This window comes from Hypomesus nipponensis, chromosome 13 (genome assembly GCF_054491055.1).
Source record: "Hypomesus nipponensis isolate SF chromosome 13, ASM5449105v1, whole genome shotgun sequence".
In the NCBI taxonomy this organism is placed as follows: Eukaryota; Metazoa; Chordata; class Actinopteri; order Osmeriformes; family Osmeridae; genus Hypomesus; species Hypomesus nipponensis.
This window is the reverse complement of record NC_140373.1, coordinates 8,796,718-8,824,557: the sequence shown is the minus strand read 5'-3', so window position 1 is coordinate 8,824,557 and position 27,840 is coordinate 8,796,718. Positions and strand designations below refer to the sequence as shown.

Sequence of the window (27,840 nt, the reverse complement as noted above, 5' to 3'; positions counted from 1 at the left end):
CTGTCAGGTCAGACTCACATTTGATGGGAACTTTCTATCTATATTTTTTATGGAAATGCACATTTTACATTTCCTTAAGAGGCGAGACAACAGGTGAATTACCATATATTTTAAAATATATTTAATCATTTAAATCATATATTTCTCATTGTGTGGGAAGGACTGGCGTTGTGGTGAGTTAACCCAGTTCCACAGCACATTTGTGTTCAGCGTTACTTTACTGTGCTGTCTACCTGTCTGTATGTGTCTGTGATATAGATGGCAGTAATCCAGCACCCAGTGGAGACTCTGCGCGGTGCACTGGTCTCCAGCCATCGTGACCTGGCTAAAAGCTACAGCAGGTACAGCCAGGAGGAGCGCAGGCTACTGGAGGAGGGTCTCCGCCCAGGGGGAGAAACTGCTTTGTTCCAGCCCATCACTGTGCACTCTGATGCTGACTGGATCCCCTCACACCCAGAGGAGCCCCAGGACTTCCAGAGCTTCTACAGGAACCCATACTGCAACACCCCCATCCAGGGACATAGCACCATCTACATACAGACTATAGGTATGTGTGTGAGTGTATGTGTGTGCGAGAGAGAGGTTGTGTGGGTCTGACCAGTGTGTGTGCTATCCTCCCAGGCTCTTTCGGAGAGGCCGAAGGCCAGTATGTGGAGTTGCTGAAAGAGTACTGCCAGGCCTTCTTTTATGGTCTGGTGGTGAAACTGTTGCCCTCGGTTACCGTGGCTGTCACAGGATGTGCTTTCAGGGTCAACAGCAGCACTCAAAACCTCCAGATCCACTCAGGTAAACAAGTAGGGGCGTTCCTTACGGCATCCATGTCTGGATAACACTGCAAATTACAGTACCAATATGGAGAATGGAAATGACCTAATATTTGTCATATTCTGTGTTGTTTACAACCTCAGGGGACTTGCTGAGTTTCCTGAAGAAGAGGAAGCCTAAAGATGCCTTCTGTGTGGTAGGGATCACAATGATCGACCTCTACCCCAGAGACTCCTGGAACTTTGTGTTAGGCCTGGCTTCTGTCACTGAAGGTAGGCTATGTTGCAGGTAGTAATCAATGCACAACCAGTTACTGACAGGAAGAGTCATGTATATGACAACTGTATTTAATTTACTACCTTTTAGTGAGTCCATTGTACCACTAGATGGTGTAATAATTTAAACAGGAGAATCAGAGCTATACTAAACTCATATTCCTCTCAAACATTATGTTGTGTTCATCTGATACTGTTCATCTACAACTGTTAGACACAGTGTGATTGTGGACACTTAACAATCCGCAACTGTACAATGTTTCATCTGTCATCCTCTTCCCTCCAGGCATGGGAGTGTTCAGCTTTGCCCGGTATGATGATCACTTCAACAGCAGTAGCTATGCAGGGCGTGTGAAGAGGGGGTGCAGGCCCAAGCCTGGGGATTACTCTGTGTTCAAGGACCACTACACGCCTCCCATGTCCAGCATCCTGTTACTCCGCTCCTGCAGGGTTGGGCCAGCTTACATGCTGTCTGTCAAATCTGAATCACTGGTAGACAGAGGTAAACCATGTGCCTTATTGGAGGCCTTGATGCTTAAGACAGACCTCATTTAATATACATTTGAACTTGAATCATAGGAAAACTTAGGACCCTCCTTTAAAACAATGTGGATGGTACAGAACAGTACCATCCACAGTAACGCTAAATACGACAACGCCCTGTGCCTGTTTTTCAGACCGTGAGCCATGAGCTGGGCCATTTTTGGGATCAAGCACTGCAAGTGGATGGAGTGTGTGATGCAGGGCTCTAACCATCTGGAGGAGTCTGACCGACGGCCCCTCCACCTCTGCCCCATCTGTCTGCGCAAGCTGCAGGCTGCCATCGGCTTCAAGATTGCCGACAGGTATAAGGTAAGAACATGCTGTATCAATGCCCCTTGGGAGTTGTTATGGTATAATATTGTTCATGTAGTATATTCATGCTTTCTACTTGCTAGGCCCTGCTGCTGTGGATAGAAGAGGAGGAGGGAGTTCAGCACACATCCTTCAAGCTTGAATCAGCCCAAACTAAACCCAACCAGACAGCCCCCCCACCTGGGGCCCAGGCCCCTAGACCCACCCAGGCCTTCAACTCCTCCAGATTTTGGCTCCGCAGGTGCTTGGACATCCTAGAAGACGAGATCTTATAGAAGAGAGATCTTCCGGGTCTACTTCCCAGTTGTGTTTATTCTAGCTCAAACACACTGTTAGTGCCTAATCATAAATCAAACTTGTTCTTGTTTTTGAGTAATATGACAGACATACCCAGCATCCACTGAGATGAACATTGCATGCTTGTACTGTCAAATTGTAGGACTTTACAGGATCAGTCTTTGGTGCTGTAAAAAATATTACCATAATGAAAGTCCGGTAAGGAATGTCTAGAAACATCATTACAAATTAATCTATGTAGAATCATTCTCAGACTCTTGTGTATTGTATTATTGGGTTTATTATGATAGAAAAATATAATTAACTTAGATAACAACAACAATTTGATTAAAAACTATATATTTAATTAGTCATGATTTCCTGAGTGTAATGTTTACCTTGATGATTTTCATAAAATAATGGAATGTGAACTTATAATCAATTCCTGCTCCAGGCTAATTCACAGTGTTTGCCTAGGTACACTATCATTACCTTGTTCATATCACAGTATCAACTCCGCATGACTCGACTGACAAAACATTAGCACCCTCTCTGATTCTGGAGTCGTTTGTTACAATACGTTACGATTTACAACAATGCCTGCTGATTGCATTCAACTGGAATTATGTGCAAACTGTTCCTGCAGTCCCTGTCTTATTGTGAGGAAGGGTTCGGTCTCAGCTTGATTATTGTAATTTTTTCAGTGCAAATCACTAGGATTGAAACCCCTTCAAGTATGGCTTCAATCTCCAGGTAGATATTGCCAATGCAAACTCAGGCAGAGCTTGTAATTGGCTGGCCTTTACAATGAATCACTTCCTGGTTTTGGTTTAGGTCCACCTCCTCTCTTCCATGGTTGTCTGCAGGGTTGCTCAGCCCCTGATGCAGAGGCTGAGGGCCCCTACAGCAATTACAGGAAAGGCCTCTCCTGGCAGGTAAGACCAGACCTAGGAACACGGCCCCCAGGCCCATCCCCATCGCACAGGAGTAGAAGGCAGAACCGTAGTCCTGAGTCAGATCCACCAGAAGTCCTGAGGAAACAAGAGAAACATGCAACTCAACACATGTTTATGTCTAAGTTCTTACAGCACTATTCATAATATGTTTTAATAGTTATAGCTCATAATTACTAGCACATTGATCTGTTCTGTTTAGAGCTTATTGTCAATAAATCTAAACATGATTAGAATAGATTATTTGGGGTGTTTTGCTAATGAGAGAAAGTGCCTTGTGTTGTCTGTCTTACCTCCCAGAGGGGGACCAGCCAGTCCAGCAAAACTCTGAATGAAAACATAAACCCCAGCAGCTGACGCCATCCTCTCGATACCCACCACTTCCTCCTCTGCCAGCATGGGGATGTGTGTAGACGCCACTGTGCCCATGAAGAACCCATACAGGCCACAGCACAATGCCAGGCCCCAGAACTCCCACACCAGCCCGAAGGCCCCCAGCACCAGTGTCAGGGAAATGACACATCCCAGCAGCACCTGGGGCTTCCTGTGGCACACCTGCTTCCTGCTCATGACCCAGCCAACAGACAGGCGTCCCAGCATCTCGGCCACGGCCATGGTGGACAGCATGTACGTGGCGTGCTCACGCTCCACGCCCCGGTTCACGCTCAGCTGGATGATGTAGAGCTGCGGGGCAAAGAAGCCCAGCGTGGCGAAGAGCCCAAAGAGAGAGTAGCAGATAAAACGACCCTCCCTCAGCACAGAGAAGTCCAGAAGTCTGACCTGCTGGGACGTCTGGTCCACTGACGTCATTTCTTCTTCCTCCTCCTTCTCATCCCCCTGTCCTTTTCTCTCTATGCCCTCTTTCCCCATCTCCACTTGAAGCTTATAGCCCTCCACTTCATTCTTTACTTTCACTTGATTCTTAAGGTTCTCCATCTCCTCTTCTCCCTGCAGGGGTATCCCCTCCTCCCCAGACCCACCGCGGGCTGTCCCTGGCAGGCACTGCCCCCCAGAGACCCCAGATCTCAGGGAGTCTCCATGTGTCAGCTTGTTTTCCTGATTGTTTTCTGTCATATAGGAAAGCTTTCTGGTCAAGGAGCCTGAGTCCTCCAGTCTGCTGTGTGAGTTCAGTTTTGAGTCGATCTGCACGCTCTGGTTCCCCTGCTCTGTTGGGGCCAGCACATGGCTCTCTGTCTCCCACACAGGCTGGTGTGTGATGATGATGGGCCGCAGCAAAGCCCCACAGACAATGATGGTGCCTTGCAGAGCTCCTATCACCACCATGGTGTAACGCCAGCCAATATTGTCCCTCAGAGCAGAGAATGCTGTGGAGGGGAGCAAACACGGATGAAGAGAGAGAGAATGTAGTCAGAATATAAGCTAATAAACTGAGGAGAAAAACAAACCTTTGGGGTCAGAATAACTTACAAACACACACTCACCAGGGGCGAGAGCAAACATGGTGAAGGACTCTCCAGTGGACGCCACTGCTGTTACCAGGGAGCGCTTGCGTGTGAAGTACTGGGAGAGGATGGTCACTGTGGGCAGGAAGGTCAGGCAGTACCCAAGACCTGGCAGGAGAGAGTAACAGTGTACAGTAAGGTGTATGTGTGTGTGTGTCTGTGTGTGTGTGTTTGCCCTAAATACACACCTGCAATGATTCCCGTTGTGATGTACATTTGGTTGACAGAGGTCGTAAAGCCAGTAGTGATGGTTCCCACAGCAAGGAGGAATCCACCAATCATTACGACTGGCTGGAACCCAAACCGATTGGTTAAGATTGAGGACAGAGGTGCTGAAAGACAACATAGCAATAGCTAAGAGAACATCATACCACTTATATTTCTCTCTCCTGCTTCCCCTTGCTCACATTTGAGAAGCTGCTCACCAAGTCATCCTCCAACTAATTTCTATCTGACCAGTAAATATTCTGTCTTCACTGTAACAGTCCTGTCTCAGGTTTGTTTCTCACCTTCCAGTTCTATTTCACTTCTGAATGTTCCATCTCACTTCTGAGAGGCCATCTGCCCCAGGGGCGGTTCTACACGGGGGCCTACAGGGGCCAGGGCCCCTGTAAAAATGTCCCTGGCCCCCTCTGTGACCCCCCTGAGCTGACTGAATTTTTTTTTTAACATGTTTTTCTTCTTCTAGTTGTCATCTTGAAATGAGGAAGGGACATTGCAGCCTTTTTTGCTACAGTAAGTAAAAAAGTGAGAGAAACATATAAAGGTATTGAGAGAGCTGAGGAGCTGGAAGAGGGATAGCCAGAGCCGTTTGTATGATTTTAATGTAAACAAAATTAAAGTATTTAATGTTTAAATATAATTTGTTTCCGCTTTTCAATGTGCCCCTCTGATTAAACACTGGCCCCCCCTTAGTCCCCCCAGTAAAATGTGTCTAGAACCGCCACTGCTCTGCCCCGGATGGTGACCCCCCTCCCCCCTTCCCCCCTCCCCAGGCCCCTACTTGGTGTCTATCTCACCTGCGAAAGACATGACAAACACGCAGATGGAGATGATCCAGGACACACGGCTGTTGCTCTCCTCAAACTCCTCCATCAGGTCCTGGAGGAAGATACCGAAGCTCTTGATGACGCCGTAGGTGAAGACCTCCACCAGGAAGAAAGCCCCTGCCACCACCCAGCCCCAGCCCCCATCAGGGGCTTTCTGGTACACCAGGGGCCTCATCAAATACCTGGCACACAACACTACAGCTATCCAGCCAGGCAAGGGGAGGGTAAGAGAGGGAAGGGGAGCAGAGGAAAGACATCTTACACTTGATTTGATTAATACAGGGATTGAGAGAAGGAGTTGAGTTGGAGGGTATTGAAGAAACATTTTTCAAGGTGTTGGTGATTGAAAAAAAGGTTTACACGTGAACGCGCGACTTATGAGAACGCGCACGTTGCGTGCGTTAACGCTCATACCTGCGGTCCGCTCAGAAGCAACTTGATTCTTCTGTAAACTGAAAACGGTAAACTACGATTTATTACGACCTAATAAGGCATTGCAGTTAATTATGTAACAAGCGGGATCTTGGCGATGTGAACTACTTTACACATACGATTGAGTATGTTGTGGTTGGAAATGATGCTAGAACCGAAGATGTTGGTCTGAATCACAACCGCAGTGAATGCTAGGCTATTAACATGATCAACTCCATACTGAAAATCTCAATCATTATTTTCCGACGTAGGCTACTAATACTTAAACTATAATACTAATACCATAGTTGTACTCACCACATTTGTTTTCGCAACTCATAATCCAACTCTCTGATGCCCACTGAATGCGCAGCTGCAAGTGACAATAATCTAAATCTAAATGCCACAGTAACTGGCCCCTGTCTTTTATTCTCTTGTATTTTTTTGATGCGTGTACTTGAACAGAGCAGACCCATTTGCAAACATGTTGTTCCGACTGGATTCAAAGTTGGACAACTTTAGTGGTGGAAAAATCTATCGCCAGTTAAAGTTAATCCCACCACGGGATGCCTCTGTCTACTAATGAATACATGTTACAATTAAACCTAGTTAATCTGATCTATTTATGTTTTGTTAAAGAACATTTTGTCTAGAACATTCCTTTGAGTGTTCCAAATAAACATATTGGGCAATATAGTCAACGATAGGTGAGATTTCACAATATCCAATAGCTTTCAGGATTCATGTCCTAGCACTATAAACAGCCTTGTTATGCCAGTTTGCCCACCGATAAAGCTAATGACAAAATGTTGATTATGAGTTAGCTTAGCAGGCAAAGAGAGAGAGACACACACAGACGGAGACAGAGAGACAGAGAGCGAGAGAGAGAGACAGAGACAGAGAGACAGAGAGAAGACAGCTGATAGTTGCAGTTGAATGCTCGTCTGCCTTTTTCAGTTTGGTTCTCAGGCAGAGTTCTGTCTGTGGCCATGGGTCAACGTGACTTAACTAGTCTATATAAATATTGCCATTTCTAATTTTTTTACTACAGTTTAATATTGGAATACTGTTTGGGAGATTGATACTATTTCCAATTATTTGCCTCTCAGTAATTTGTTTCAGTTAGTTGTGCTCCAAAGCATGACGTTAAAAGGAGAATAGTCCCCCCCACCTACCGTATGTGCTTAGATTGAGGGGAATTATATCCTTGCTTCTTCTTATGTGGTGGACTATAATACTGTGTGCTGCTGCGTAGTCATGTGAAACCGGTGGCTCAACAGAGCTGCTTCTGCAAAGACCCCCCCCCCCTCGCTCTTTCTCATTCTCTCTCTCTCTCTCTCTCTCTCTCTCTCTCTCTCTCTCTCTCTCTCTCTCTTCTCTCTCTCACACACATACACACACACACACATATGAGGAAGGTAGTGGGTCAGATCATGTTGCAGCAGTCACCACAGTCCTAAATCAGTCTACTGGTATCTAACCTCTACTACGGTGGGCGGTTGTCTGTACTGTATGCTTCCTCACTCTCTGTTTGTGACTGTTTACAGTGTGTGTACATGCATTATGTACGTTTGGAACTGCAGTGCCAAGCCAACCACTATGCAGTCATCATACATTATAAACCACCATCTACTCCTGGATTGTTATGTAATGCCAGCAGCCAATTGGCTGTGTGTCTCGCAACAGGCCTGGATTCAGCATGCTGCTGCTGTCTGGGACCATACTCTCTCTGCTACTGCTGCTCACAGGGAGCCAACATGGCGGCCGGGCAGGACCCAGGGAGAGGAAGCCCAACTTTATCATTATTCTGGCAGATGACATAGGCTGGGGGGACCTGGGGGCTAACTTGGAGGGTGTGAGGAAGACCCAAACTCCGAATCTGGACCTGATGGCAGAGCAGGGGATGAGGTAGAGGTCAGCTTACTGTAATAACATGCTAACCTGCTAGCAAGCTAAATAACCTAAACTGACATTTTACCAATCAACTAACCCTTCCTCAGCTGACCAACTGATATTGTGTGCACTGTAACCTAGACTTATTTGAACTGGGGTCAGGAGAGACGAAGATGTCTGCCAAATACCAATAAAACCTCTCACACAAGCAGTAATTTCCTGTTTTCAATCCTTACTGTATTCCAGGCTGACAGACTTTCACTCTCCAGCCTCCACCTGCTCCCCATCCCGGGCCTCCCTGCTCACCGGCCGACTGGGCCTGCGGAATGGGGTGACACACAACTTTGCTGTGGGGTCTGTGTCGGGCCTGCCCCTCTCTGAGGCCACGCTGGCACAGTTGCTACAGCAGGCAGGCTACCACACTGCCATGGTGGGGAAGTGGCACCTGGGGCACCGAGGACCCTACCATCCCACCAACAGAGGTCCACGACTTTTCCCTACTCATCTATTCATTTTGGTTTCTGTACTTCCAGTGCCAGTCTGGAATGTTCTCTTGTAAGAGCTCAGCGAGGCTCGGTTAATTAAAACAGTGGGGTTTCCAAATATGTTTTTTGGTGAGTATTACAAATAGGAACTGGTTCAAACTTGAGTCGCTGGCTTAAACCAGAGTTCTAAGAACTTTCAGAGAAGGAAAACAATACAGCTGGTGGTAGAAAGAGAGGTAGAAAAGAGTGAATTACTGGCTGTGTGTGTCTTCTTGCAGGGTTTGATTATTACTTAGGTATACCCTACAGTAATGACATGGGCTGTACAGACCAGCCTGGATATGACCTGCCCCCCTGCCCTCCCTGTGACCCTGGGCCCCAAGTACACAGGTGTGTGTTCACACCCCCCCCACACACACAAACATGCAGTACACATTAAGGATGTTATTATACATGTATATTACACCCACACCAACTGTATCAGGAGACACCACTTTATTGTCTCAGACAAAATGTCAGACAATAAAGGAAAGACTGTCGTTTATTGAACAAATGTTGTGATGATTAACTTGACAAAGAAGCTGATGAATCAGTGAAGACTGGGCGGTGATGGGGAGGTGAAGGGACAAGCACAACAGCAACATGAACGAACTAGAGCACAGGGAAATATTTAACAAGACAGCAGCACAATGATAGGCTAACAATGAAGGTGTGTTACTATGCTATTGGATAGATGTAAGCAGCTGATCAGAATGGCTGATATCACAATATACGGCCCCAGACATTGACAACAAGGACATTACGAGGGAGAATACGTGAGGGGAGTGAATACCAGGATAGTATGGGACATATACAGGCCTAAGCATGCATAAGTAAGGTCTTCCTGACTGAACTTTGACTAGAGCTTCATTTATACACACGCACGTACACAAGTGAGGGTTCTTCATCCATCGTGTGGTCTCTCCCTCGCCCAGACAGAAGAGGGCAGGTGCTGGAGGTTGTTCCTCCCAGGTGGCCCTGCCTCTGTATGAGAACAGCACCATCATAGAGCAGCCCCTGGACCTGTGGAGGCTGACACAGAGCTACACCCAGGCTGCTCTCAGGGTCATACACACCGCAAGGTAACACACACCTGACCACACCACACCAAGACGACCAAACACATAACACACACAACACTGTGCTACACAACGCTAGTACAGTACACTACGCAACACTGTACTACACCTCGCAATACCACATACACTACTCTACACAGAGCTTGGGGCAGATGCCCTTACACAGCACAGCCCAGGCCAGTCAGTTGTGTTGTGGTTTTCCACAGACTAATGTAGGCCACAGATGTTTACAGAGGGAACTACTCTGAACCTCAACACAAACATATTTTTGTCGTAGCATGTGCACGTTCTCTTTCAGAACTTTACCTGCCGGCGTCAACTTGAGCCAACATTATCCTTCCAGAAGACAGTGCTCTATTTAAAGAACAGTTATGGCACTTTCTGTGGAACAATCGTGTTTGTGTCCAAACCTAAAACGTGATGATGATGTCATATCTTCCAAGGCAACAAGGACATCCTTATCTGTTGTATGTGGCTCTTGCTCACATGCACGTCCCCCTGACCCCCTCCCCCCCGGCCCCCCATGGGACAGAGGGGGGGGCTTACGCTGCCAGCCTAAGGGACATGGACAGCCTGGTGGGAGCGATAAAGAACGCGTCCGACTGGACAGACCAAAACAACACACTCATCTGGTTCACAGGTGAGCAAACAGAGTGAGCACACAAAACTAGCTGTCTACACCAGAGGTATTTGACCTGAGTGTCTATGTGTGCCTGTGCAGGTGATAATGGCCCCTGGGAACAGAAGTGCCAGTATGCAGGAAGTGCAGGGCCTTTCCAGGGGAAATGGCAGACCAGCAGAGGTGAGTACTTCCTGGAGCGGCAGCCCCGGTTGCGGGGGGCGATGACTATATTCTGGATCTCGTGAGCCACCCCCTCATCTGCCCCTCAGGCGGGGGCTCTGCCAAGCGGACCACTTGGGAGGGGGGTCACAGGGTACCCACCGTGGCCTACTGGCCTGGCAGCATAGCAGCGAACAGCACCAGCTCTGCCCTGCTCAGGTAAACACTGCATGCACACACTGTGCAAATTCTGTGATGCCCAGGTACGCCCACACACACACGTACCTTAACCCACCTCAGCAATTTACTATATTTTATGTATGGGCACTGTGGCTATTCTAATATTGAGAGTCATATTACAGTTACTGACCAACTAACCCAGACCCACCCCCCACCCCCTCCCTCAGTGGTCTGGATGTGTTCCCCACCCTCCTGTCCCTGGCGGGGGTGGAGCCTCCGTCTGATAGACACTACGATGGCGTGGACGCCTCAGAAGTCCTGCTGCATGGCGCCCGGACTGGACATGAGGTAATGACACAACCATTCACCGAAGGGACACCGGCTACTTACGGTTATATACGCTCTACGTGAAACTGAACGTGAGGTGGAGTTCATTCAACAATCTGGTCATCTGAAATAACGTTTTACAGTTATACACCATACACAAGAACTCATACATTCATGTAGACACTAGAAGTATTTCATTTGGTGTTGGCTGGAGTGTAGCTGTCTCTGTTGTGTTCTCTCCCTGCTTGCAGTTCCTCTTTCACCCCAACAGCGGTGCTGCAGGGACGTTTGGGGACCTGCAGGCCGTCAGAGTGGACAACTACAAAGCCTTCTATCTCACAGGTGGGAGTGAACTGTTACACCGAGCAGCCAATCAGCAGTAGGTTACAGCTCATTGGAATGAACTGAGGTGGTGTTGATCGACCCCCTCAACCGCCACCCTTCTCCCCCCAGGTGCTGCGGAGGCATGTGGTGGGAGCACAGGGAAGGCAGAGCTCCACGACCCCCCTCTAATCTTTGACCTGTTCCGGGACAAAGGGGAGGAGTCACCCTTAGACGAGAGCACAGAGGAGTATCAGCATACGCTGGAACGTGTCAGGAAGGGGCGGGATGACTTGCTGTGGGACATTGCCACTGACCAATCCGTTTCCACGGCTGATTATACCACGAGCCAGTCAGCAGCTCCCTGTTGTGACTCCAGACACACTGCCTGTCGCTGTCATACAACTGGCTGAGGAGAGAGGAGGGAGATGAAGAAAATAAATAATACATCAAATAAGGGAGAGAGGGAAGAGAGGACAAGACAGAAAATAGGGGTAGGCAGAGATGTTGTTCTTCTTGCTGATAGTCATTGACATCCACTGATATCCACCCATGCTGTAATTTGGGGGAAAAAATGACCTTATCTTAACGGTGTGTTTAAGACTGACAACAAACATCCGCAGAGATACCTGATGACAATATGTTGTTGTTAGCATACAGTGGATTCTCTATCACGTTTGTGGTGAGCTCAACATGTTATGAATGAGACTTGTCACTGTGGTCCAGGGAAACAGGCGAACTGGAAAGCAACAGCTCCCTCTGGTGACCAAGCAGCAGTACTGACCGATCACATGGACAGGATATAGCTTCTCCCATCGATATTCAACTACATGGAATGAGAGGAGTTTGTTTCACATTTGTTTTTATTGCATGGGTCTGGCTCAAATTATCAGAAATTACAACAACTAGCTGAAGAGTTTGTCTAGTGTCACCATTATTTGGCAAATCCCTCAAATGAACAAATAGGCAAACTGTTTTACATACTATATATAAATGTATATATACACATTTTACACACATAGTAAAACTCATTCCACCATATATTCTCTTAACTTACTATAGGTCTATGCATCAAAGTATAATACTTGACTAATTCCAAAAACATTTCGTACAGAGTAATCTTTTAGTGATTCTAAGTACAAAGTTCTAGTCCTCCTTTACCATGTTAACAAATCCACAGATGATGTTAGGATGATATCATTGATATAAGATGATGTGTTGGACTTGACTGTAAAGTGAATTGTCTCGTAGTCTACGTTGCAGCTCATGATTTTGCTGAACCGCTCTCCTTCTGCCCTCACTTCATATATCTACTCTTTTTTTCTCCTCAGATATTTTTCCCCTTTTCTCCTTGACTCCTTTTCTCCACCTATCCTCTTTAGCTCAGTCCATCAACTAACAAGTCCGAGAGGTAGCACTTGGTGTGGACACGTTTGGTGCATCACACTGATAACAATTAGCATTGACCCAGGGGATCTCTGGCTGTCTGCCTCTCTGGCTCCCACTATCTCTGGGTGGGACACAGCTAAGGCCAGTTGATAAGTTCCCTTCTCTTTCACATGCCCACCCTCTACTTGTCTGTCCCCCAAACACTCCCCTCACACCCCTCTGAAGTGTGTCCCGTCAATAAAGGACTTCACATGGTCCCAGAGGAAGAACCTACATGTTGCACTATAGCCAAACATTATACATAATGCATTATACATAACATTTAGACGTTTCAGGTGCTGAAGAGCACTTTACATACACTAGAAATGTTCCCCTGCTCCTCTGCCCAGGCAATGGGTTTCTCGAGCTGGATTGTTGAACCCAGACCCGCCTGTCAGTCTATCAGCCAGCCTGCTGTGGAGGATGGAAAACAGATTACAGCTGCTGTGATGAGTCAGCAGATCTCTGCCACCCGGCTACAATCAGCCATCTTAGGCGAGCTGCATTCAGGGAAACATGCTGGCTGGTGGACTGCTGCCATGGAAACAGCGGGCTAGGGGATAATATACTGATAAGAGAGATGATTGACAGATACAGGCTTTACACTGCTGTCAATCTGGATCTGGGAGCAGGTAGGCATGTGGGTCTTGGAGCAAGTGAGTAGGTCTGGGAGTAGATAAGTAGGTGTGTCTGGAAGCAGGTCTAGGAGAGGCCTCCGTTGGTTCTCACCCATCTCTTTGAATACACTTCTATTGGTCGTCTGGCTTTCTCTTGCATCTGACTGGCTCACTGGGGTCCTAGGGGTGGGACCTGGGATGTTTGAACACTTCTCTCCTGCCTGGAGACGGTCTGATTGGTTTCAGGTGGTGGGGAGGCGGGGGTCAGTTGCTCTGGTTGCTGACTGGTGGAAACTCGTTCTCGTCGTCCAGACAGACAGGTGCTTCAGCAAACTCGTGCTCCGGGATGACATCACCCTTCTGGGCCCCCCCATCCTCCGAGTAGCCTTGTGGGGAGGGAGGAGAGGAAGAGAAGGAGAAAGAAAGGAAAGAAAGACAGAAAGAAAGGGTAAATCGAGTAAAAACCAACTCTTTTACATTAAAAGACAACCTGTTTGTGTGTGTGTACCAGAGATGTTTACCTGTGAGAGCAGAGGAAGAGGGTGGGGTTGAGGAGAGGGCGACAGTGGCAGCATACGATTGGATGGCTGGCTGGGGCAGTCCTTCCTCCGACTCCGCCTCTTCTTCAGGCTCGACTGGCTCCTCACTGGTCTCAAACAGTCTGAGGGAAGACAGCGAGTGTTAGTAAATACACTCACACACACACACACACCCTCATACACGCACAGCTGTGTCACCCACCCACACACCTGTGTTTCTGGACCAGCACACACTCCCCTCCGTCCTGAGGGTCCACGTTGTAGATGTATAGGTGTCCGTCGGAGGAGGCCACCAGCAGCCGAGGCAGCTTCTGGACCCTGGACACACACACACACACACCCAACAGAAGAAGCTCTTTCAGTGGACGTCCACAACACAAGACGTGTCAAATCTCTCGTGTGTTTTCTCTTACGTGGCGAGGGCACAGACGTTCTTCAGACCGAACATGTTGAGCCTGACGGTGGCGAAGGCCCGGTCCTGATGCATCATGTCTGACACCTGGGTGGGCAGGTAGGTGCTGGCAGCAGAGAACATCTTCCCCACATATGCAGACCATGTGGGAGACTCCTCTTCCCGGCTGGCCCACAGCAGGCAGGAGGGAAGCACAGGTGAGCACAGACAGAGAGAGAGAGAGAGGGGGGGGGGGGGGGGGCGGGGGGTCACAAACAGTGTCCATACACACAGCCACTCAGAGCACTTTACTTCCCACCGCACACACACGCATATTGCACGAGAGTACCTCGGGCTGTGTACTTCCAGTTTGAAGATGTGAACGGTCTCTGTGTTGCTGGAGGCACAGAGGAACTGGGCGTCAGCACTGAAGGACAATGAGCTGATGCTCACATACCTGAGACACACGTACACAGCACAAACACACAAAGGTCAGTCGGACAGCGGTCACAAGGTCAGTGGGTCACGGTGTGGATTTGACCTGTGTGTTTGTGTGTGTGCGTGTGTGTGCTGACCTCTTCATGCCTCTGCGGAACTCAAACAGTCTCTGTCCCTCTGGGATGGTGAACACTCGGATGACAGTTCCCTGGAGAGGAGGATGAAGAAGAGAGGGTTAGAAACCACAAAAGAGGGAGCATTCTGGGATGTGAAAGAGAGAAGGGGAGGTGAAAAGGAGGAGAGACAAGATTGCAGCAGACCCTCTCAGATGCACTGGCCAGTTTGGTTCCTGAGGCGTTGAAGGTGAGGGCTGCCAACGGGCTGTCATGGGCGGGGATCATCGTCATCGTGCTCTGAGGGAAACGCATGGCGCACACATGACATCATCAGCCTGCGACCACCTCAACAGCTGCATCACATTTTATCATGGTCAAATCTACAATTTACGCTACACATCCATGTGGAGCTACATTTTGGGAAAAATGTTAGGGATTGGTGAACACTTCCATTTCAATTCAAGAATCGCTTATACAGTAGGCAGAGTGATTTACACCAGCATTACCAGATTGTTGGCATCGTACACAATGATCTCTCCTACGGTGGCACTGCCAGGGTATGCCAGGTAGGAGTTACCATGGTTGACTGACAGGGCGCACAGACCTGGGAGGAGAGGTAGGGGGGTTAGAGAAGGAGAGTGTGTGTGTGTGTGTGTGTGTGTGTGAGAGTGTCAGTACCTGTTGGGTTGGAAGGGGTGTTGAGCAGTGTTTTGAGCAGCTTCATGTCTTTGATGTTGTGGATGTAAACCGACTCCTCCAGACACACCACTAACCTCTGTGACACACAAACAAAGCCATTAGTACCTAGTTTGGCATCAGTACATACAACATGTACTCGCTTGTACACAGTTTATCCCCCCAAAAAGTAGATGTCACATGGTGAAAACTCAATTTACAAAAGACAATAAATAATGGGCTTGATCATTATAAGAATATAGAATAAATTCAACTTTTTCAACATATATATATATATATATATATATATATTCAACATTTTCTGTTTCTGTGTACCTGCCCGCCTGACTTCCTGTTTGCCTGCCTGTCTGTACCTGCCAGCCTTACTGCCTGCCAGGTGGCCTGTACCTGTCTGTTGAGTCGAACTGAGAGGATGTTGTTGGAGTAGCTGTAGTTGCAGATCTCCGTCCCCTTCTTGAAGTGGTAGACGTTCATCCTGCGAGGCATGGAGAGACTGACCACCACCACCAGACTGCTGGAGAACAGACGCTCCACGATGTACACGTCTGGACACTCCGCTGGGACAGAATCACAACACATCCATCACCACTTAATCCATGAATCAGGTTCGGGGAACACAGCATCACACAGGATCAAACACATACATGCCGACACTGATACAGTCATAACAAGCGTGCAGTTGTCTACCTGTGTCACCTAATTCAAAATAATGATGAAATACTTACAGGGAGAATGACTGTGTTTGTCTTACACTTGCTTTAAGTCATCAGTGTTATCACTGTGGTGTTAGCTAACCATTGTTTGTCTATGTGGGAGGTTGCAGGGTAAACATGAGAGGGCTTCTGGGACAGCTTGTTCCCGGCTACCTGCTGTATAGTACGGTACTGGGTAACCTGGGTGAACATGACCACCGCTTAGCCCTGTCATATCACCAGGACCTGGAACAATGTCACACACGTTCTGACAGATGCAGACACACACGCATACATGCACAAATACACACTCACACACGCATACATGCACAAATACACACTCACACAGGCATTCATGCACAAATACACACTCACACACACACGCGCGGCCGTGACAGGTTTGTCGAGTCTTGGTAGAGTATGGTTTTCTGATTTGACATGCAGCCAATGTTCTTCAGAGAAGGAAAATGGGACAGGTCATGTCTGCTCACCTCCCTCGTGGATGCAGTCCATCTTCTCCACAGAAGTGACAGAGAAGAGCCTGTAGCCAGCTTTAGTGCCCACAGACAAGGACCTGAGACAGACAGGACAGGACAGGACAGGACAGGACAGGAAGACAGACAGACAGGACAGGACAGGACAGGACAGGAAGACAGACAGGACAGGACAGGAAGACAGACAGACAGACAGACAGACAGACAGACAGACAGACAGGACAGGACAGGACAGGACAGGACAGGACAGGAAGACAGACAGACAGACAGACAGACAGACAGACAGACAGACAGACAGACAGACAGACAGGACAGGACAGGACAGGACAGGACAGGACAGGACAGGACAGGACAGGAAGACAGACAGACAGACAGGACAGGACAGGAAGACAGACAGACAGACAGGACAGGACAGGAAGACAGACAGACAGACAGACAGACAGACAGACAGACAGACAGACAGACAGGACAGGACAGGACAGGAAGACAGACAGACAGGACAGGACAGGACAGGACAGGACAGGACAGGACAGGACAGGACAGGAAGACAGACAGACAGACAGGACAGGACAGGAAGACAGACAGACAGACGAGGAACAAAACAGAGGCAGACAGATGCAATTGTTTTGTAAACAAAGTTGTCGAAACAATGACCACTGATCGAGATTAAGCCCATATAACTCTTAATAGATTACTGTTTACCCAATTCAGGTGTCTTCCATATGACGGAATAATCTCCACATTAAAACACAACCGACTAGGCCTACAACCAACCAAGCGTGTACCACTACCACATCGCGGACCAGGAAGATGGTGTCCATGTGACTTACCACTGACTTTAGCCCTCGCTATAAATATCCCCCTAGGAGAAATTAAGGATCGAGTGAGCTGAATGGTCAGTGCAGAATCGGGTTGGCTGAGGTCAGGTGACTTCCTCCCAGCCTACAGCTGCAGAGACAACCTGCAGCACTATCTATGGGCAGAACTGTCTCTGGGCTGAGGTCAAGCACAGCGCAGCTGGCAGGACAGCCAGCAGGTGTGACCAGATAGCACCTGTAGCTTATCTGATGTGATATTAGTCTTGGGTTAGCTTATCATGGCCATAGATGACTGAAATAGGGCAGAGTACTCAGCTGTCTGTGAAGACACCTGTTTGGGGTCTGGCCCATGGCAAACAGGTGGGAGTGCCCAGCAGACACCTGTAGAAAATGATCTGTAGCTGGATGCATACTGGCTGATTTATCATGGACATCATCGGTTTATTAAATGCATGAGCTTCTAGGCTACTATTTAAAACGTACAGTAGCCTAACAAGTGTTTAGTATTTAAAATGAAGTACTTCCCTGTTCGTTTAGCATATTGACACATGTTACCTTAGGGCTCAGTCTACCACACACAATGGATTAACATTTAAGGAAATATATGTCTTTGTGTCGTCACACTACAGACTTGCACGGGCTTGTCCACTGGCTGATTAACGAGCTCTGCAGTTGGGTAAAGAGCTGAAGACTGTCTCTATTGCATGTAATCTTGGGTGAATATTAGGGTCACCGACAGTACACCAACTACTGGCCTACTTTGTAAGTAAGCAGTCATAGGCTGTGGGTAAACTTTTAAACGTTAACAAATTAATTTGACCAGTCCACAAATATGGGTACGGTAAGGTGCCCTGCATATACAAAATAGACTAAGATACCACCAGTTTATGGAATTATTTTGCGGCCTTAAAATTATGCAACAGTCCAGCAGTTCAAAAAAGAGAAGCCGATCGAACGGTCTGGGTTGACGGGTGCTTACGTGGTGTCCTGGTTAAACGAGGCGCAGATCAAGCCTTGAGGCCCTTCCGGACCGTCTGATGTCTCTCTTGTCTCCATCTCGTCCACCAGTTTTCTTAACTTCGCGCTGCCCTTGTTGAGAGACTTGGGTCCGAATCGATTATCCCAGAAGACCCGCTCCTCTCCCCAGAAGCGAAAGCGCCACGCGCAATGACTTCAGAGAGGGGAAAGCTAAAGATATATCAACTGTCATTAATAAGAGAAACAGCCACGCAGCGTGGAAGTCTAATGGGGCTCACAGTATCACCGGTATCCTTTCACTTTCGTAGGACGACGTTGTTATTATAGTGTTATTAACTTCACCACACAGACAACAGTAGGCTACATAACAAAAACAGCTGAGGGTTTTATGCGTCACTTCAACTCAGTTTTCTATTGGTTCGCAGTAGTGCTAACGGTTTACCCCTTTACTTCTCAGATAGGTTAAATAGTTAAAATACTTGATATGATTGGCCAGTTTAGCAGTCACTAAAAAAAGGCCTACCCACTTGAAGATAACCGTTCATCGATTGGTCTATTGCACCTTCATTCTTTACACGAGGAATTGTTTTGATAATTCTTATTGGATGAACTGAGAGGTGAAGGCAAGTGGCTTAATGGCTTGCAGACTCTTGATCAATGCGTTTAGATGGAATTCAGTATAAATACTAGTGTAGAATTGCTCAGGCATTTCATATTACGCATTTGCACCATGTTTGGTACATTTTTGTCCAATCGAAGCCCTACTACTTGTCTACCAACATTGTGTGTAAAAACAATAACTCAATGCAATGGGATTGTGCACGCAGACGACAAACAGTGTAATAAGTCAATAATACTTTAATTTATATAAACACGCTGCTCATGTATGTTTTTGACTGGATATTTTGAAAGAATTCGCTGCCAGTGTCACTTTATTGATTTCTATCTCTTGACGTCATGATTTCCGTAGTTCTTCTTTAAGGTTGCCAGGGGTTACTGCTCACATGTCAGAACGAGGCGAATTGACGTCAATGACAGCTCGCGATTGGTCCTTAGCCGTATCCGGTGGGGCAGCGGTCCAGGGTTTGGGAAAAATCGAAGCTAGTCTTTGATACGCTTGGAGAAATACCATCTACATCAGGACAGTACCATTGGGCTCGGTTAGAAGTTGCAGATTTTTTGTAAGTTCCTATGTGTTTCTGTGCTTGAATTGGATGATCCAACGATCGCGGAATATGTAGCCTCCGCCTCGCATTTGTTTATGATAGAGCTCAAGATGGCGTCATTGGTCGAGGGCTTTGCAGGCCAAATGCTAACTAGCTAGCTAGCAAATGCTATCCATTTAAACCATTATAACTAGAAATCAGAAGCTCGTTACTTGCAATGTTGTATATTTATTGAAATATATTGCAGAACACGGTTTGTTAGTACTTCTGTCGTGTTAACTTGCTTATTTGATCGCTTGCTAGGCTGCATCTTTCCAATCAGATTAACGAAACGTCAACTACCGATACTACATTTCCCCCTGTCGAAACACCCTGTATCACCTCAGCATTAACTGTTTTAGTAGTCTACTGTATGTCTTTCTGGGGAAGCCTATCCCTTTCGTGTCTACTTGGTGCAGTGCATCCGTTAGTGCCTGGATTAGCAAGGTCATTTTGTGTGTTTTATGAAATACGATGATTGACAGCAGTCATAGCTCAACTGTCAGGTGATGTGAGCCCAAGAGCACTGAGACCGGGTATATGCTTCACGGACGTCCAAGGTTGATCTGTGTGTACTAGTAGAATATACTGTAGGATGTCCAACTCCGAGATAGATAGGATTTTATACCAGTTGACTTTGATTATTTGTAATCTGTTATTGGAGATTATCATGTAATCTGAATCCTATTATATGAAGTCCCCATGCAGTAAAGGGCAGCTGCCGTATGTAGCCTATTTGATTTGTTTTGAAACACAGGCCTAGCTTCACGAGATTATTCAGAAAATAACCCTTTTTCTCGTTTTCTTTTGTGTGGTTTCCAGCAATGATCAGCACATGATCTCTTTTTTGAAACAGCCAAACAACTGTTCATAACAGAAACTAAGTGTTTTTCTTGAACACACTCCGTAACACACCCTTGCCCCCCCCCCCTCCCCTCAGCTCTGAGGTTGTAGGTCGTGGAGCAGGTCGCGATGGCGTCAGGCAGCACGAGCAGTGAGGAGGAGAGGAGCCTGAGGGAGTGTGAGCTCTATGTGCAGAAACACAACATCCAGCAGCTTCTCAAAGACTGCATTGTCCAGCTGTGCACCTCCAGGCCAGACAGACCCATGGCCTTCCTTAGAGAGTACTTTGAGAGGCTGGAGAAGGTATGCCATGTATTTCTGTGTTCTAGCCCGCACGTGTGTTTTTCTGTATCTTTACCGTGTCGGTGTGTCTTTGCATGCAGGTATTTGTCACATCACAACAGAATCTGTCTGCATCTTTGAACTATCATGGGATCGATTTAATGCACAAGAGTCCAAGGATTCCATTCTAAAGTATGCCCCATGGCAGCCTGTTGACCTCTGACCTCCACCCCCAGGAGGAAGCGAAGCAGATCCAGAACCAGCAGAAGGCCAGCAGCTCGCGCTCCGACTCGCGCGATGAGGAAGTGTCCCCGCCCATGAACCCCGTGGTGAAGGGGCGCCGGCGGAGAGGAGCGTTCAGCGCAGAGGTCTACACGGAGGAGGACGCCGCGTCATACGTCCGCAAGGTTAGGGTCACCGCCACACACTCAGGCATACCAGCTCCACATGCAGCAAGACTCCTTCTCTTATGTCTAGAAGCTGAGTTACCTATCGTAGATACACACATAGTGGTCCATGGCAGTGAGGCCTTTGTTATCATGTTAAATGTTCCAACTCTGGTTGGTTTTGATTTCAAGGTCATTCCCAAAGACTACAAAACAATGGCCGCCCTGGCCAAAGCGATTGAAAAGAACGTGCTCTTCTCACACCTGGATGACAACGAGAGGAGGTACGCAAGTTCTCATTATTTAGGAATTGTTGACTTTTAAGTAAAGGTGTCGGTTTTTACAAGAAAGTTTGGTCAACTCATGGAACCGGTCAAATAACCGCAAAACTGTGTTTACAGCGACATCTTTGATGCCATGTTTCCAGTGACCTACATCGCCGGAGAGACGGTTATTCTGCAGGGTGGGGTTCTCGTTCATGTTCATCTTTTCATGTTCATGTGTTTGTGTTCTTTGCGAGAGGTTTACTTTACTGATTCTTGGAGAGATAAGAGCACCACTAAAGATATCTGTTTGTCCTCTCTCTCAGGCGATGAAGGTGATAACTTCTACGTTATCGACCAAGGGGAAATGGACGTGAGTATCTGTTGCAGTTGCAAGTATTTTTAGAAACCAGTGTCAAAATCATGAAACCCAAATACAAAAGAACAAACTTTCAGTCTTTTTAAAAAGTAGACCCATCTCACAAGGGGAAAAAACATTGTTTTTTTGATGTCTTTAATATGACAGGCTTGCTTTATCTTTATCTGTGTGTGGGACAAGTGATCTAATGTTAGGATTGCTTGCTTTCCAAAGAGTTGTCACAACAGTCTGTTCTGGGCGTTTTTCCTCCTGTCCTTGTGCTCTTCTCAAAGTTCCACCCTAGTAGCTGAAACCCAGTGTATAGATTATACATCAGTTCATGTCCATCCTGAGTGCTGATGCCCCCAGTGCTGTTTCACCGAGTGCCCCACCTACCCCCTCACAGGTGTATGTGAATAATGAGTGGGTGACCAGCATTGGGGAGGGGGGCAGCTTCGGAGAGCTGGCCCTGATCTATGGGACGCCCAGGGCAGCTACGGTCCGAGCCAAGACCAACGTCAAGCTGTGGGGCATCGACAGAGACAGCTACAGGAGAATACTCATGGTGAGCAGGACAACAGATGGGGATGTTGGGAGGTCTCCAAAACACAGATCAAGTGTGGCACTGGGAAGCTTGTTGAGAATCAACTGGAATCTAGACTTGGGTCGATGCAACTGTTTGACAGTTGCACAGAGACAGGCTATCAACAATCTGGAAACAATGGTCTCATCCTCTCTCTCTGCTGTGTTTTGGTCTGCAGGGCAGCACCTTGAGGAAGAGGAAGATGTATGAAGAGTTCCTCAGGAAGGTCTCCATTCTAGGTGAGTCTCCTCCTCCACTCTTCCACCCTTCCTCCTCCTCTTCCTCTCCTGGTGCATGTCTGGGTAATTATTGAACGAAAATGTTCAAAATATTCCATACAGCTCAAATCTATGCAGCAAATCTTAGTAGGAAGCCTTGCAGTGTATGCATGGTGGTGATGCCATGTCCTCTTGCGGCCCCGCCCCTCAGAGTCTCTGGACAAATGGGAGCGCCTGACAGTGGCCGACGCCCTGGAGCCTGTGCAGTTTGAGGACGGCCAGAAGATCGTGGTGCAGGGAGAGCCAGGGGATGAGTTCTTCATCATCCTGGAGGTATTGACACATATATACACACACATGTACACACATACACGCATAAATATCTCACACAGGTGTATATGCGAACGCATATATATACACACACACACACAAAAACAGTTCACACAGATATGCAAACACATGTTTATGCACACACACCTAGGTAAGGTGGGCACAAGCACCGCTCACAGGAAGTGCACTTGCTCACTGTGTTCCGTGTTCCCCAGGGTTCTGCGGCCGTGTTGCAGCGCCGGTCAGAGAACGAGGAGTTTGTGGAGGTGGGGAGGCTAGGACCCTCCGACTACTTTGGTAAGACCATCCTTAGTCTCCCGGTACTGGGGTTTCACCTCTCAGACAACCACACACTCTAACACTCGTGTTGTATCGTGTCACTCACCATGTTCATGCATGTGTGTGTGTGTGTGTCCTCCAGGCGAGATCGCTCTGCTGATGAACCGCCCCCGTGCGGCCACAGTGGTGGCCCGCGGCCCTCTGAAGTGTGTGAAGCTGGACCGGCCGCGGTTCGAGCGCGTCCTGGGCCCCTGCTCCGACATCCTCAAACGCAACATCCAGCAGTACAACAGCTTCGTCTCGCTCTCCGTCTGAGGAAGCTTCCTGTCCTCCCTCCACCTCCTCCCCTCACCTCCTCCCCTCACCTCCTCATCCACCTCCCTAACTCCTCCTTCCCTGGTCCCTGCCCTAAACCCTCCCCCTTTCTTCCCTAATTCCACTTTTTAGACCCAGGGTCCACCAATGCAATTCGCTATATCTTTTCGGTCACTTACTCTGTTAGCTTCTTTTTTTGTTGACTACTGTTATTATTCTTTGTTTGTCGTTTGTCATTTTTACATGCATTTAACTTGCTGCTCCCAGTGGCCCTAGCTCACCCCCTTCAATCCCCACGGGTCTTTCCCAGAGCACCTATTATAAAGAGCCTCTCTCTGCACTCACAGGTCTATCTATCTTTGGCACCTCTAGTCTGAACTGTGGACTGGGTTGTTAGGGGTTCATGCCCCACCAGTCCCAGTGATGATATTGGACAATCAGTCTTTACTGAATCCCCCCCACCTTGTGTACTTTAATTAGTTGGCTAGAGGTGAAACAAAAGCGTAAGAGTATAATTCATCTTAACAATGTCCCTGTGTAGAGTATGTTGGGTAGATACAGTGGATATCTAATGTAGACCAGAATCTTGCTAAGTCTTAGCTGGCCACATAGGATCTTATGGTTTTGTTTGGCCATATTTGGTTCTGGGCACTGATAATCGATGGTTTTCTTTTCTGGCCACTGACAATGTTGTCACATTGTCCTTCCATTATTGAAAACGTCAATTTGGTTCTTTGTTATTTTCCCCTAGTTTGAGTGAGTTTGTACAACCTGAGCTTTGAGTCGTTGTACAACTATCAAGCTAGTGCCAAATGTTGACTGCTGTTACACTGCTTAGACACAAAGCTGTGGACACTAACTTGGTTCACCTTGAAACATGTACCCAGAGCTGAACCAGGAAGTAATGGTTAGACATTCACTTCTGATTGGATTAGTGACCATAGACAAATTGTCTTGGCTACGATAAGTCAAAAAAACATGGAGTATTAAGTGTAACCTCAGTATTCAACATTTTTCAGTATATACTAAACAACACCATCACTTTTACTGCTATGCTTTTAAATCAAATTATTACGATATTATAACAATTATTAGAGTTATTGTTACTATCCTTATTGTCTCTGAAAGAATTACGTTTTTGGCTATTGTTTGGATTGATGGTAAACTTCAAGTATATTGAAACGTTTTGGTAAATGCTTATTTTTCCATAAATTCTATTTTAGGTGTCCAGTGCCACAACATAAAAAAATGCTTCTTCTTGTCAAATGACAAAACAGTATGTCGTTATATCGTGTAAAACATGGGTTCAACTTTTAAAAGTAGGTGAAAGGTTAATTGAAGTAAAACTTTCAGTTTCAAAGGTTAAGTCTCCAATATGTGTAGATTGTTTGACGGATTCAGGACTTTTGAGTATCTCTGTATTGAAGCGATGTGAAGGTGAGCAGGGGTAGCAGAGGAGTCCAGACGCCCAGGTACCTGGCTGGGGCAGCTTGCTCCCCTACAGGGTCCTGGGTGGGAGGAGCTTGCTCCCCTACAGGGACCTGGGTGGGAGGAGCTTGCTCCCCTACTGGGTCCTGGGTGGGAGGAGCTTGCTCGCCTACAGGGACCTGGGTGGGAGGAGCTTGCTCTCCTACTGGGACCTGGGTGGGAGGAGCTTGCTCTCCTACAGGGACCTGGGTGGGAGGAGCTTGCTCCCCTACAGGGACCTGGGTGGGAGGAGCTTGCTTCCCTACAGGGACCTGGGTGGGAGGAGCTTGCTTCCCTAGTCCAGATGGACGGTAGCTCGGGTTGTTGGTTTGAACCAGCCACTGCTGAAGCAGAGAGAGAGAGGGGGAATGTCAGAGTGCTGATGGTTGCATCAGTAGTAGTCTGCTGTCGTACCCCCTTGACCGCTCTCTCTCTGTGCAGACTGGGCGTGTGCCAGACCAAAATGTTGTGGAGGAGGCGTGTTCTGCTGCCCTCTGGTCAGAGCAGTCACTCGAAAACCTCTTTTATTTACTCCTTGCTTAACTGCTTGACTTTGATTACCTCTATCTAAACGGCATATTTAACTCTGACTTTCCCCCTGGCTCCTCCAGACACAGTCTTCACTAGGTTATCTGTCTGCTCTAGGTGCCATGTTAAACTGTCACCCCCCCCCCTCCCCTTCCCCCCTAACAAATATGACCTATAAAGGAATGCTCGCCCTCTCTGAGGTTTACTGCCCATGTTTTCAGTCTTCTGTTTTCGTCGACCGTTTTTTGATCTTGTGTATAAACCAGTTGGTGTGTGTGTGAGTGGATGGGTCGTGTGCTTGTTCGACTGATGCATGTTGACATGAAAGGAGGCCGACTGCAGTGAAGGCTGCCAAGCTTGAGGATGCTCAATCATTTCATAGGATGCTGCAACCGTTACATTTTCTTAAACTAGCGAGCCAGATTGAGCAACTTTCGAGAGATCATCAAGCGTTGCCACTCGGTAGGGATTAGGATTTCGTTAGGATTTTTGATTTGGCCTTCCAGTTTTACCCCCCCCCCCACCCCACCCCTCCTCCAGATTAACAAGTTCAACTTGTAATTCACAAGTATTAGTACGAAGTCAGATGCTCTCTGTACCAGAAGAGAGGGTAACCCCATGTCTGCCGGTCTGAATGCAGTGGTCCCGGTTTGCCTTAGCTTACCCTCCTGGGGGTGCACTATAGGCCCCCCCCTCCGCGCCCCCTCCGCGCCCCCTCCGCCACCCCCCCCTCCCCAGCAGTGTGTGTGCTCAGGGCTCTGAGAGCCCTGGGCCCCCAATGAGGACCATTCTTTTTCTATTCCACCCTGATGACTGTGTTCCGTTTGACCTCCTGTACGTGCAAAGATGTTAAAGATGTTTATCCTTTTGGTATAGATTGTTCCAGATGGCAGTTTAAGCAATAAAAAAAGTCAAAATTATACATTTTGTGTCCACCTTCTTCCTAGGTTGTGGCTGTGTGTTCAACAGGATTCCCGCGGGGTCTTAAAGTCTAACATTCTGAACTTAATAAATTTAAGGCCTTAAACGACTTAAAAGGGAACAGATTTTCATCCGAGGTCTTAAATTTAATTTAGTCAGGTCTAAAAAAGGTTTTACCCTCGATTTATGGGCAGGCTGGGGGAGGGGGGGGTTGACCCACCTAATTAAGACTGGGACCCCCCCAAAAGAGGTCAGGTGTCGATACATTTATATATCATTCTTACCTGTAATTGTAAATATTACTTTACGCCCTAGAGAAGAAGCTGCCCCCCCATTATAATTGTATAATTTGCACTGTTTCTAACCAGACTCAAGAAAATCTTCCTGAGATTATCAAGTGTTTGGCGAGAGGACAGAGACCATATTTATGAAACTATGTGAAGGTGAAGTTCCACATCTCACATGACCACAATGTCACTTTTAAGTAAAAATAAACATTTAACATTTTTATTTGCACCCAGGCTGTTGCGGTACTGCAGCAGCATGTCTGAAATAGCATGCACACTAATCCAGTGAGTTAACAGGGGAGAACTGCTTTATTCTGGTTTTCTGACACCCCAACTGCAGGTTGTTACAACTAGATAGTTCAATATCAAATTGTATATTGAGTGGAGACTGTTATGATCCCTGATAGCTCAAATAGTGCGCTGGTCTTAAATTTGAATCTTTATGGTCTTAAATTAGACTTACTGAAACCTGCAGGAACCCTGATTCAAGCAACTGTTGATACATCCATCTTTGTCCACTAGATGGCAGTGTTGTTGCGTATGTGCAATCCTGGCTGCTGATATATTCAAGGTCTCGCTGAAGTTAATCTTCAAATCACTGTTTGCCTTTCCCTATCTTGTTCAGTATTGGGTCTCATATGATGTCGATGAGGGATTTATAAAACATCTGCTTTAAGGTCAATTACAAGTTCTGTTGCTATTGAAACTTTTTTTGGGAGCTACACAGTCATTCCAATGATAGTCTAGATGTGTTACTGAGGATTGTGGCAATGTAGCTGTTTGAATATTTCCCCATCAGCATCATAGTTTTAGACCTGGGCCTTGCATCCACTTGTGTAAAATCAGACACAGCAGAAATCTCAGTGTTGCGTTTTGGGGGCAAAGGGTTGTTTTACTCTCTGACACCTAGTAAACCTACAGTAGTAAACCTACCCCCCCGGTGCTTCCCTCCAGCCTGTCTGGCCACGTGCCAGACACAGTCTGGTACAAGATGCAAGACCTATAAAAAAAATCATCGTTTTTTTTTTTTACCTAACTATCAAAAACAGGCAAGTCAGCCCAGCAGTGAGAAAGACCCAAATAGACCTCGGTGTGCTCTGAAATACAAAACAACATTGTTTGAAGACCAAACCATGGTTTCAGACGAGTTCAAACAAAGCCTTGGGGTGATGTGTGCATAATATTCTGCACCCAGAGTGTGCAGTAGTTACGTGGC

At 47.2% G+C, this 27,840-nt stretch overlaps 5 protein-coding genes across 11 annotated transcripts; 3 read left to right on the top strand and 2 right to left on the bottom strand.

Annotated features, from left to right (window-relative positions):
• The first annotated feature begins 123 nt into the window (after positions 1-123).
• Positions 124-2,748, top strand: LOC146259856 (archaemetzincin-2). The gene is given in 7 exon segments (XM_084669778.1): positions 124-547; positions 622-786; positions 909-1,037; positions 1,327-1,490; positions 1,718-1,740; positions 1,742-1,892; positions 1,979-2,748. Coding segments are annotated over 7 exon segments (1,113 nt in total). The 5' UTR covers positions 124-258; the 3' UTR covers positions 2,171-2,748.
• Positions 2,450-7,289, bottom strand: LOC146259855 (monocarboxylate transporter 7-like). 5 transcript variants are annotated; one of them, XM_084669766.1, is made up of 7 exons: positions 6,366-6,854; positions 6,051-6,088; positions 5,607-5,837; positions 4,776-4,919; positions 4,567-4,695; positions 3,418-4,449; positions 2,450-3,202 (listed from the first exon to the last, which is right to left on the bottom strand). In XM_084669766.1, exons 1-7 carry the CDS (start codon positions 6,521-6,523, stop codon positions 2,946-2,948), a joined length of 1,989 nt encoding a protein of 662 aa, XP_084525892.1. In that variant the 5' UTR covers positions 6,524-6,854; the 3' UTR covers positions 2,450-2,945. The 5 variants fall into 5 exon arrangements, with proteins under 5 accessions (XP_084525892.1, XP_084525896.1, XP_084525894.1 ...); XM_084669770.1 differs by lacking the exons at positions 6,051-6,088; positions 6,366-6,854 and adding an exon at positions 7,223-7,289; XM_084669768.1 differs by lacking the exon at positions 6,051-6,088 and having other exon boundaries at positions 6,366-6,853.
• Positions 5,911-12,068, top strand: arsg (arylsulfatase G). Its single transcript, XM_084669774.1, has 11 exons — positions 5,911-6,097; positions 7,734-7,955; positions 8,187-8,422; positions 8,704-8,815; positions 9,400-9,546; positions 9,987-10,183; positions 10,265-10,345; positions 10,435-10,543; positions 10,732-10,852; positions 11,083-11,173; positions 11,285-12,068. Exons 2-11 carry the CDS (start codon positions 7,747-7,749, stop codon positions 11,563-11,565), a joined length of 1,584 nt encoding a protein of 527 aa, XP_084525900.1. The 5' UTR covers positions 5,911-6,097; positions 7,734-7,746; the 3' UTR covers positions 11,566-12,068.
• Positions 11,998-18,743, bottom strand: LOC146259853 (WD repeat domain phosphoinositide-interacting protein 1-like). Of its 2 annotated transcripts, XR_014729494.1 has the most exons (13): positions 18,361-18,743; positions 16,561-16,643; positions 15,765-15,934; positions 15,360-15,456; positions 15,188-15,285; positions 14,886-14,978; positions 14,703-14,773; positions 14,477-14,584; positions 14,150-14,314; positions 13,947-14,054; positions 13,719-13,858; positions 13,310-13,583; positions 11,998-12,994 (listed from the first exon to the last, which is right to left on the bottom strand). XR_014729494.1 is itself a non-coding variant. In XM_084669775.1 (12 exons), the coding sequence occupies exons 1-12, from the start codon at positions 18,435-18,437 to the stop codon at positions 13,462-13,464; spliced, it is 1,332 nt and encodes a 443-aa protein (XP_084525901.1). In that variant the 5' UTR covers positions 18,438-18,743; the 3' UTR covers positions 11,998-13,461. The 2 variants fall into 2 exon arrangements, 1 of the variants encoding a protein (XP_084525901.1); XM_084669775.1 differs by having other exon boundaries at positions 11,998-13,583.
• Positions 15,766-26,336, top strand: prkar1ab (protein kinase, cAMP-dependent, regulatory, type I, alpha (tissue specific extinguisher 1) b). Of its 2 annotated transcripts, none has more exons than XM_084669777.1 (11): positions 15,766-15,982; positions 20,505-20,710; positions 20,926-21,096; positions 21,268-21,359; positions 21,477-21,538; positions 21,665-21,711; positions 22,103-22,261; positions 22,458-22,518; positions 22,709-22,830; positions 23,043-23,124; positions 23,249-26,336. In XM_084669777.1, exons 2-11 carry the CDS (start codon positions 20,537-20,539, stop codon positions 23,419-23,421), a joined length of 1,143 nt encoding a protein of 380 aa, XP_084525903.1. In that variant the 5' UTR covers positions 15,766-15,982; positions 20,505-20,536; the 3' UTR covers positions 23,422-26,336. The 2 variants fall into 2 exon arrangements, with proteins under 2 accessions (XP_084525903.1, XP_084525902.1); XM_084669776.1 differs by lacking the exon at positions 15,766-15,982 and adding an exon at positions 19,381-19,540.
• Positions 26,337-27,840: the final 1,504 nt, after the last annotated feature.